This window comes from Mytilus trossulus, chromosome 8, assembly GCF_036588685.1.
Source record: "Mytilus trossulus isolate FHL-02 chromosome 8, PNRI_Mtr1.1.1.hap1, whole genome shotgun sequence".
NCBI lineage: Eukaryota > Metazoa > Mollusca > Bivalvia > Mytilida > Mytilidae > Mytilus > Mytilus trossulus.
Window position 1 is genome coordinate 26,812,928 of NC_086380.1, and position 12,088 is coordinate 26,825,015.

The following is a 12,088-nucleotide window of genomic DNA, read 5'->3' on the forward strand; positions in this document are numbered from 1 at the left end:
ACGCTCGATTAAATGAGTTTGAAATTTCCAAGCAAGTATGAAGTTGAAAGTTGAAGAGAATTGAACACCCAAAGTTCCATAAAATTTTGCCAAATACGGATAAGACTAGAAATCTGGACATTGTTAGACAAATGTTCATGTGTTTCAGACTGTTCATTTGTATACAGAAAAATCAGTTATTTATTGTATTATCTTAAATGTTCAAACACATACCAAATAATTGTGTTTTTTAAGACTTTACATTTTTGTACTTATTCATTTAAGGGGAAATCATCTTTTCAGTAAATTGTATACGGGAATTGTGGCAAAATCCATATTTTACTTGTAAAAAGAATTAAAGCATTTTATAGAAACTATCTTCTCATATAAATATTATTTCAGACTTCTATCTCATAGATCTTTTTTTATTCACAAACATGTGTTTTTCATAAACAATCTATGCAAGCTTTAGTAATTTTGCTCGACTTTCAGTTTGAAAATAGCATGGTGATCAATTGGCTGACGATACGACAAGCAAATAATCTATCGCCAAACATGATGACTAGATTTGTACAGACCAACGATAAGGTTGTATGTTATACCTGCAGAAACAAAGTTCAATTCGACTTGATGAAGTTTGCAACTGGTAGACCGTTGGTGATACAATAGGTTTTCATATATCTTATGTGTCTAGGGCATTCAGAAATGCCTTCAGTTCCCTTTGCAAAATTGTTTTCCATTCCATAATATAGCCTTCCACTGTTCAGAAGAAACAGTATCAAAGAGGGTTTTACAAGGTTTTCCTTTTCATGGTGTTATTGGAACAACTGATTGCACACATATCAAAATTCAAGTACCATCCGTTGGAAGTGATTATGTCGATAAAAAAAGTGAACATTCCATTAACTTTTAAAAATTGTTTTCACTAGGAATACTATTTGAGAGACATACCTGTCGACTGAAATATGAATAATCTCCCGTAAAAACAATTTGAAAATACTTTTTTTATGTTACTTTTTAGGAGGTTTTTTTTAGAATACCTTTTTTTTTATCAAAGCATACACAACTGCACAAAGACTGTAAAATGCTTATGTTTTCATCATGTTCCTTTAAACAATGAAATAAACAACAAAATCCTATATTTAGTAATGACAATATCAAAATTTGTAAACTTTAAAAAAAAAAAAAAAAAGTCTACATAGCAAACAACGATATTGCAAGGACAGATTCAGATTTAGAGATATTGGTTTTTTTTAATTTTCACAGTGCTTCGCACACCGAAATTATTCCCTCCTTTTGCCTCAAGTCTTGTGCTTAAAACGTAACGCATATTTGTATAGCTAAAGCCTTATTACAAACAAGAAATCTCACGTGAACAATTCCTAAATTTCTACGGACACAAACAAGTTAGATAATAAATCAAATAGATAGATAACATGTTATTTGTGTATATTTCAATTCAGTTTTATTATTATTATTATATAGGTTAAAGAGAATAACATGCAACTGTTTATATATGTCTCTTTCTTGTCATCGATTGTTTTATCAGGTAAGATTGATATTTACCGAATATTAGAAGCTTTTGTAGAGGGAGCGTAGCGAACAAGTTCAAAAAGGTTTTATATTGTGTCGAGCAGCTGATATTTTACAATATAAATATGCAGACAACCAGATAATTGATTTATCGGGTTGCATTTGCGTCTTTCCCTTGAAAGAAACAAGTGTTTGCCTTGATTCACAAGCGAACCAGAAGATGTCTTGAAAAGTTTGGGTGAAACTTTTCAACGTCGGTTCATACATTATGATGTCGCTGATATGTCCGGGTCAAACATATGAAGACCGGGTCAACGTATCTGACATCACAAAGCCGTGATATGCAATTTTATTAAGAGCTGAGCAGAGTGAAATAGGCAGAGGGACGACCGATATGCTTACTTTAAAAAAAAAATCTACTTTCTACTTTTGCTGATGAAGAAGACATTATTAAGAAATTTAGTTACAACTCCCTTAGGGTATTTTTTTCCTTAAATGGTTTCGGCTTTTATGTCCCTTTTGATAACAAAGCACCTCAACCTAAGTGTTCCTCCGTTCCAAGTCAAGCTATATGTGTCATGCAAACCCTGATCAATTGGCATTTTTTAGTTCAAAGATAAATGCACTTTTCATATTATTGATTTTAATTAGATAACGGTCACGTGTTCATGGTTACGTCATTGGCGACAAGCTGGGAAAATGTCTCAAACTTGACAATGTTTATTACTTTTCTGAAAATATGATGTTGACAACAGTTTTCGAGATAATTGCCAAATTTTAGAAATTTGAATTTATCAATTTGATTCATTGAATGTGGGAAATAACCAAGAAAATGACATTAATTCTTTATGAAAAGGATTGACCATCATCAGTATTTCAGCGAGTACAGAACGGATAGATATGTTTGTCGGATAATTTATACTAGTAGTTCTTCTGCAGGTTGTGTTTTCAAATAAAACTACTATAAGTATAAAAAGTATAAATTTCGAATTGTTTATGGTAAAATAGTCCTTAGAATGTTTTGTCTTTCCTTCTTAAAAACAGTAAGTTTATAGTATAAAGTAAAATAACAAAAATACCGAACTCTGAGTAAAATTATAAACAAAAATTCCCTAAGCAAATGACACATTCAAATGTTCAAACACATCAAACGAATGGATAACAACTGTCATATTCCTTACTTCGTACAGGCATTTGTTCCTATGTAGTAAACGATGGATTTCAAAGCTAGCTAAACCTCTCACTTGTATGACAGTCGCATTAAACTCAACGATGTGCGAACAAAGCAAACAAACAAAATAGGTAAAAATGTTAAAAATAACGATAAATATTACCATAGCACAATTACACAATGACCCTGATGTACCGAGCCACGTCAAATGGATATTTCTAAAAGTAGACTAAACAGACAAAATAATAATTTAAAACGACAAATAAATAAATACCATTACACATTATTAAGATAATACTAATATCTATTATTCAAGACCATCGTGTATTATTTGTGAAGTTGATACGGAATAATTATCAACAAGGTATTGGTATCTGCCGATGAACTTTTTTTTAGAAAAAGGACGAGGCATTAACTTTTTTCTTAAACACTAGTGACATTTAACAAAATCTGAGAAGCAGCTACAGACTCTTGAATACCGAATGCGTTTGGAAATGTATATCCCATATGCAGGTGAAGTTGGTATATTGCTTTTAAGTTGGGAGAAATTAAAAATTTCAAAATTAAAATCGACTCGTTTGTCATCAATTCTGAGACTGAGATGACCGCTTATGTCAAATTCGAGGTACAAGTCTAAAGACGAGGCAGCGGAAACCGTGTCTGTCGTTTCTTCAATTTCTAGTTCTGGAGGACATATATATATTAATTAGAATAGTTTGGATTGTTAATGGAAACAACATCATCAACATATCTGAATGTGAAATTAAATGATATGGCTTCTTCTTTGACCTGCCTGTTTTTGAAAAGTTTCTAAAGGAACTCCGACTCATATGAAAACAAGAAGAGGTCGATAAAGAAGGCCGACAATTTATTGAAAAGGTCTACCTTCAAATTTAACAAATAAAGATGTGCACCAGAAGCAGAAAAGAAAAACAAGTCAGAGTAAATGTTTAACAAAGCGTCCGATAAGAATACGTTTTTAAATGTTTAGCTTAGTTTTACTTTAAGTTGTCTCCCCTTCATATTACATCTACATTTATTTGGGTTTTTGTTTTAGTATTTAATTTTTACATCTAGCAGACTTGACCAGGTGAAAGGTAATACGACACTTATAATGTATTTAAGTCACCTGTATTGTCATTAATCAGTGAAAATCATGCATTATTTGGAAAGAATATCTGATGTTGAATTAAGAAATATAGCTATAGTCATACTACATATACCTAAAGAAAACAGTACCATCCATACCCTTTCAAATTTGTCTCGTAATTATATGTAAAGTTGGATTTCCATACTTTCCTCTTCATTCCTAAATATGTTTTATTACTTTATTTGTGTATTGATACCAGCAAAATTTCAACGCTCGCAATGTTCATGTGTATGCCAAAAACATTTCTTCAAATATGAATAATGTTATTTTTTTTTTATCTCAATCGGGGCTTACAATAAAAGATAATACATGTAACATACGTAACATTAAAAAATACATGAATAATGTAGATCACACAATTTGCTAGACTTTAAAGTACTTCCTCATTTATAATGTAAAAGAACATGACTGAGGGTGCTGATGAATGAAATATTCCAACATATATTTGTTTCCAATGTCATTAAAATGTTTGGTTATACTAAGCAATTGGTTCAAAACACCCTTCCTTCATTTATTACATGAATTACATTGAAATTAAACGAAACTTAAACCAAACCAAAAATATCTCAAAATATTTATAACCAAAATAAGATAAAAACTGTGTAAGCTTCCTTAAAAATAAAAAAAACACGAACAAATAAGCTGAGGTAAATTTCTTTGCAAGCAGCATTCCTTTATCAAGGAAATACCGGGCCTGGAATATCGTTTTAACCGGAAGATAAATACTCCGTATGCAGGCGCTCCTACAATATTGCTACATAAAAATTGAAAGTTTACAATTTGGAAGCTGAAACTATCGCAATTGTCGTTTTTTTAAATTTCAAACGATCCTCATTGTCAATTTCTAGATGAAAGTCAGCAACATTCCAACAGCGCCTGCAAATATAAATGATGTTACGAATTTATGAATTCCGAACAGCGGTATACTACTGTCGCCTTTATTTACGAAGAAGTTCATACCGTTTAGGAAAGGTTAAATTTGTAAAGTATTATGAAGTTAAAAAATACAAGGTTTCCAAAATATAAAAATATTTAAAGGTCAAAATAGGACATTCTACAACGAACCGTTCAGTTGATAAGGTTTTTTTTAATGCATAAACCTCTAAATTCTCATATCAGGAATGAGACAGTTGTGATCCATTCGTTTGATGTGTATGAGCTTTTGATTTTGCCATATGATTAGGGACTTTGCGTTTTGAATTTTCCTCGGAGTTCAGTATTTTTGTGATTTTACTTTTTACCACAGAGTCTTGATATTCCCCAAATAATAATAGAATTTTAATAATAGAAATTTAACAACACTAAACCAAGATTTTCATGAAGTCTGATAGACTGGTTTTTTTTACTCGATGGGGTCAGCGGGTTATCACAACTGACCGTCAGACGCCAGAACAATTTAAACTATTCAACTATCAAATTAAGTTATGAGTCCGAACAAACTCTCATTTTCCCAGTACTCAATTACTATTTGTAGAACATATTTTTATAATATATTGACATCTTCCTTTATGATGTTTGTTGCACTGCTTCGAGACCAAAATATGTTAATGACATTTCGCCTGAGGTGCAGCAAGAAGGTCTGATTGGGTATCTCAACTGTTCATTAATCAACGTTGACCTGTCACCAGCTGTAATAAATTTATTTACAACTAACAACACTGTTTATCTTGGAGTAAATGTTTTTCTTATTGTTTATCTTGGAGTAAATGTTTTTCTTATGCAGTAAGCTCTATAGTTACGAGACCAGAAATTGTTGATGCCATTTTACCAGAGGTGAAGCAACAAGGTCAGATTGGGTATCTAAACTGCTCGGTAATAAACTTGAATCCATCATCAGCAGTAGTAAGTATACCAATTTCTTTATAATTATTTATTTATTTATTTTTAATTGATAAAGGTCTATTAAGACTTATATAACTTATTGAGTAAATCTATTAACTCTGGTGCATACATGTGTTCATCCTAAAATAGACTCACAAAATATGGCGAACATGTGATAATTGTATATAAACTTCTAAATTGATTTATTGTTGATGTTTTACGCCTCTTATAAGCGCTACTTTTAAGCGCAACTTTTGGGCTATTTCGTGGAGGCTAGTTTTTATTAGTGGAGGAAGTCGGAGTGCCCGGAGAAAACTACCGACCTTCCTAGTAAATTAAGAGTCGAGTGCACCCGCACAAACGAAATCACAACCTCAGTGTTGACTGACTAGTGATGACAGTAGTAGAACTAGTTAGACCACTTGGCCACCGAGGACCCCTGAACTTCTAGATTAAACTATCTTTAGTAATCATATTTATTCTACATAACAGTTGGTGAAAATTTAACTTCAAACTATATCTCTCTGTATTACAGCTACAATGGGTTAAACAAACAACACCATCAGGAACACCATTACTAATATCATCCAATGAAAAGATCCATGTTAATGATGTAGTTGAAGGTCATCCGAAATATTATGTCAGAAAATCTGTTATTAATAATAGAGAACTGTATCAACTTGTCATCCAGGCATTGACTGAAAATGATGCCGGCTCTTATACATGTATGATCAGACTCGCCAATCAGAACTATTTACAATGGCCGAAAAAGCTTGGTCTTCTAACTGTCCTGAGTAAACAAATGAGTAAGTAATTATAACAATACGTGCACATACTGCTATTTCTGAGTAACTCTTTGTTGTAAAGCTAATCAAATTTATACATTTTCCGAGCATTTTGGGGGAGGGGAGATATCCATAATGTCTTAATGTAAATTCAGCTTCAGGTTCACTCGACCAAATTAAAGATTATGATAAATATGATATGAATAAACAAGATGACCAAAGATAAAAGCTGACGACAAGTGGTACTCACTGACTATAAAAACTGTTCAAGGTAGTGACTTTGGAAAGTTTTATTGTCATGATGAGAACCGGTTTGGTAATAAGAACGCTACATTATATACAATGTATTACTGAAGCGACATCTATGAACGAAATGCACATCTGATGCAGTAAAATTGGTACCGTTGATATTATCATTTATGTATGTCACCGCTGTCCTTATATGTATAGTTAAAATGTTTGATTTGTCATTCATCAGTTCATTTATTTCATTTATTCCACTTTCTGTTTTATCATACTTAATGACATTTGACTGAGACTAACGACAGTTCAAGTACACATCATTGCACGGTGTCATATACTCGTCACTACACACATGAATGCTTCAGCTAGAGTAAATGTATGATGGAACGCACTCGGGAAAATAAATTTACGTCTTATATACATGGTATTATATACATAAGTACGTCTGAGTCAGTGACAACCCTACAACAGATGTATCCATCGGATCGCCATCAATGATGGTGATACATGGCTGTGTACATAATGTATATACAACTCGTCTAAACATCAACCCATAATGTTAGATCTGTAAATTTGCTTTCGCAAATTTTTGGTTCTTCCCTCGCCGGGATTCGAACCCATGCTACTGTGATATCGTGACACCAAATCGCCTGCACTGCAGCCGTCCCGCTAGACCACACGACCACCTGGGCTCTCAAAAAAAGAGCTTTCGGTGGCCATATGTTACCTTTCCACGTCAGTTTTAATCTAGCGGCGTACTACAGTACATGATATATAAGGCATGAAGATGTTATATATATATATAATTTCTATGTTTTTAGTATTTCATAAAATGCTTAACACCCTTTCTTAGCAGACACTTTAAAGCTGAAAACAGTATTTATAGGTAAGTAAATTTTGTTATTTAAAAAGCCCTATTCACTGCTTCCAGATAGAATTTCATTAAATAAAAGTTATATATGTTTAATTGTCAAAAAATATAATAAAATTCGATACGGCGTTTTCGTACTTGTAACATAGTTCAGTAACAGAGTCCAAACTTTAAAAAAAGCTATAAATTGTCTTATTAGCATTATCAGGTCACGACGTAATTTTGCAATGCTTTGTCGTTTTTATTAGTCCATCCGTTCTTGGTCTCGATTTAACTTGAGGTATTATATTTGGGTTATGAATGAATGTTTTATTTTCCGAATTTGTTGACAGATTTGTATATGTTGAAATAAATATGTATTGGAAATATCTTTAAACATTTGTAACAATATCTTCAACTAAACATTGCATTACTAACTGTAGATAAGCATAAATACCTACACAATTTGTTTTTTCGAAGTCTTAACTATTTTACTACAAAGTGCCTACAAACATTCAAGCAATTATATGCTGCTTCAAAGCCCCCAAAAAATCATTCCCGCTCTTATTTTAGATGTGACATCAAGCTATGACACCTTGTCTTCTTGTTCGGTCAGTTGGAGAGAGACCGAGATGCTAGGTACGTACCCATTACGCTTGTGCAAAGCATCTTCCTGAGTTATCTCTGGACATTGTACCAGTCCAATCGATGTATCTGGAATACCTTGTAATTCAAAGGGCAGTAACTTAACACTTTAATTCTTGGATAACCCTTGTAGTCTTCTGTTTCTTATCCAGAGGATTGTAAATACAGTCAATATAAAAAAAAACGTCTGTGAAAATTCAGTATTTCATTGAATATTGTATCTATCTAATTCTTCAGGAATTTTATCCATAGCGATATATAATCCCAAATGCATATCAATAATTATCAAAGGTATTAATCGCAACTAGATTTCGGGAATTTTCACATACCAATAATTGTTTGAGATAAATCCAATTTGGAAAACTTTACCAAAACATTTAATCTCGTAAATAAATCCTTTTGCTTTTGGTAATGGGTACTGGGGTACCTCTAAACACAACATGAATTGACAATAACTGTATAATCTCTGCAAAAACGTACACTTCCATCTGGTTTAATTACAGGAACATCTGATTTAATTACAGGAACGATCGGCGCTTTGCATTCGGAATATTTTATTTTTTCCAGAATTCCTTGATTTTTAAGATATTTGGTTTCATCTGCGACTTTATCACTCAGAGCCTACGGTATAGGTCATGGCTTAAAAAACTTTCGGCACGATTTCCTCCTTTAACCTTAAGACGTCTACAATCCTCTCACTGTACCTAATTTATCTTTGAGAACGTCCATATGCATAAGTTTGTTGACCTTATCTATACCTGATGAGAAATGTGTAATCACTGACTGGATATGTTTCCATCAACAGTTAATTTTGACAGACAATTCCTTCCAAATAGAGATGGTCCCGATATAACAAAACTTAACGACAATATATCTGTGTGTTTGTCATACACCACATTAATTTATCTCATCAATCACTGTAATTGAATCACCTGTATAGGTGATAAATTTGACATTGCTCTTTGCAATCATCCTTTCACCTTCATGTTTTCAAATGACCTTTCTCTAAATTCGGATATCTATGCTGAATTAACCTATCTCACCAAATAAGAACTAATAAATACCACAAATACAGATACATTTAAGTCTTAGTTTTAAAATACATTTAAAAATTGACTATGAGGGTAGGTTTAGAATTAAACTTAACAATGATTTCAGCTTTGCAATTGTGAACTTGACATCTTTTAAGATGTGGTAACCGCAATCTAGTCTTCCTCGATTTTGACATCACCAGAGGACACTCTTAAAATAATTTGTACTTGCAAATTGAAGTGACGGTGTCAAATGTGGAACAGGACATTCTTATTCTTCTAGAGCACACTCAGTTTTCGACGAGGATCGTGTTTGTCAATCTTTAGTTTTATATGTAGGTTTTTTTTAAAGCTAAGGTAATCTATACCTGAGGTAGAAAACCCTTAGTATTACAAATATTTCAAAAATTTTGTAAACAGTAAATTTATAAATATAACAATATCAATGACAATTCATGTCAGCACATTAAGTGCTGACCACTGCGCTTGTGATACCCTCGGGGAAATAAATCTCCACCAGCAGTGGCATCGACCCAGTGGTTGTAAATAAACTCATCATAGATACCAGGACCAAATTCAGTATACGCCAGACGCAAAACCACTCCTATAGGAAAAGTTTTCATTATGAGTTGGTTGATCCTATCGAATAAATGGCTCACTCACAGATACCCATGGATATGTTCCAATTGTCATAGTCAATCTTCTTTCCTCTTTTCCTAGATTGTAATGAAGTTTGCAAATTCATGTTTAATAAAGTCTTTGTCACCCTGACTGATATTGCTGATGTGACGTCATACAGAAAAGATGTTTGATGAAACCTTTCAAGTTTTTAGCTCACCTGGTCCGAAGGGCCAAGTGAGCTTTTCCCATCACTTGGCCACAATCATCATTGGGGTATCTAGTTTAAAAAATGTGTCCGGTGACCCGGTCCATCAACCAAGATGGCCGCCACGGCTAAAAATAGAACATGGGGGTAAAATGCAGTTTTGGGCTTATTTCTCAAAAACCAAAGCATTTAGAGCAAATCTGACAAGGGGTAAAATTGGTCATCAGGTTAAGATCTATCTGTCCTGAAATTTTCAGATGAATCAGACAACCGGTTGTTGTGTTGCTGCCCCTGAATTGGTAATTTCAAGGAAATTTTGCAGTTTTTGTTATTATCTTGAATATTATTATAGATAGAGATAAACTGTAAACAGCAATAATGTTTAGCAAAGTAAGATTTACAAATAAGTCATCATGACCGAAATAGTCAGTTTACCCCTTTAGGAGTTATTGCCCTTTATAGTCAATTTTTAACAATTTTTCGTAAATCTTAGTAATCTTTTACAAAAATCTTCTTCTCTGATACTACGGGGCCAAATTAAACCAAACTTGGCCACAATCATCATTTGGATATCTAGTTTAAAAAATGTGTGGCGTGACCTGGTCAACCAACCAAGATGGCCGCTATGGTTAAAAATAGTACAAAGGGGTAAAATTCAGTTATTGGCTTATAACTCAAAAACCAAAGCATTTAAAGCAAATCTGACATGAAGTAAAATTATTTATGAGGTCAAAATCTATCTGTTCTGAAATTTTCAGATGAATCGGACAACCTGTTGTTGGGAGCTGCCCCTGAACTGTTAATTTTAAGGAAATTTTGCTGTTTTTGGTTACTATCTTGAATATTATTATAGATAGGGATAAACTGTAAAAAACAATACATGTTGGCAATGTAAGATCTACAGATAGGTCAACATGACCAAAATTGTCAGTTGACCACTTAAGGAGTTATTGCCCTCTATAGTCATGTTTTCACCATTTTTTCGTAAATCTTAGTAATCTTTTACAAAAATCTTCTCCTCTGAAACTACTTGGCCAAGTAAATTATAGATCGAGATAATTGTTAGCAGCTAGAATGTTCAATAAATTAAGATGTACAAACACTTCACCATCACCAAAACACAATTTTGTCATGAATCCGTCTGCGTCCTTTGTTTAATATTCACATAGACCAAGGTGAGCGACACAGGCTCATTAGAGCCTCTAGTTTAATGATATGATATTGATCACTGATGGCCTGTACAGTACAATTGCCATTGAGTGTAGTACTCATATAATTTACTTTTATTACAAACTAAGTATTCATCCTGGTTTTGTTATGGTGCTCATGTTGTTAAGTCTTAAGTTTTCTATGTTTTATTTTGTGTACCATTAGTCTTTCATAATTATTTGTCTTTTGTCATGCCATTGTTAGTTGTATTTTTTTTTTAAATAACCCTTTGAGGTTTTCGGCTGTTTTTTCTTTATCAAGGGTAGACCAAATGTGACAATGTAATCTATTTCTGTATGTAGTGTTAAAATAAATCAAGTCCATATCTGGACCGTAAAAATTATGGAAAATCTATAATTTGGCATTAAAATTAGAAGAATCACATCATAGGGAACATGTGTACTAAGTTTTAAGTTGACTGGCCTTCAACTTCATCAGAAACTACCTTGACCAAAAACTTTAACCTGAAGCAGGACAAATGGATGGACGAATGAACCAACTGATGGACACACAGACCAGAAAACATAATGTCCATAAATGGGCCTTTAAAATGGTAAAATTAGTCATTTAGGGGCAATAAAATCTATGAGGGGTGACCAGACAGTTTCAACAAATATAGACAATTGGTAGAGCTCAGCATTCTGAAAATTTTTGAACTTGTCATGTTTTCTCTTTTTTAACGTTTTTCTTAAATAATAGACAAAACTTGCATTTTAATCCTATGTTCTATTTTTTAACCATGTTGGCTATCTTGGTTGGCAAAAGGGTTTTTTGACCCATTTATTAAAACTAGATACCCAAATGATGATTGTGGCCAAATTTGGTTAAATTTGTCCCAGTAGTTT

At 32.9% G+C, this 12,088-nt stretch overlaps 1 protein-coding gene across 1 annotated transcript; it reads left to right on the forward strand.

The window, feature by feature from the left end:
- Positions 1–1,413: 1,413 nt before the first annotated feature.
- Positions 1,414–6,468, forward strand: LOC134727522 (uncharacterized). Its single transcript, XM_063591902.1, has 3 exons — positions 1,414–1,528; positions 5,557–5,675; positions 6,190–6,468. The coding sequence occupies exons 1-3, from the start codon at positions 1,480–1,482 to the stop codon at positions 6,466–6,468; spliced, it is 447 nt and encodes a 148-aa protein (XP_063447972.1). The 5' UTR covers positions 1,414–1,479.
- Positions 6,469–12,088: the final 5,620 nt, after the last annotated feature.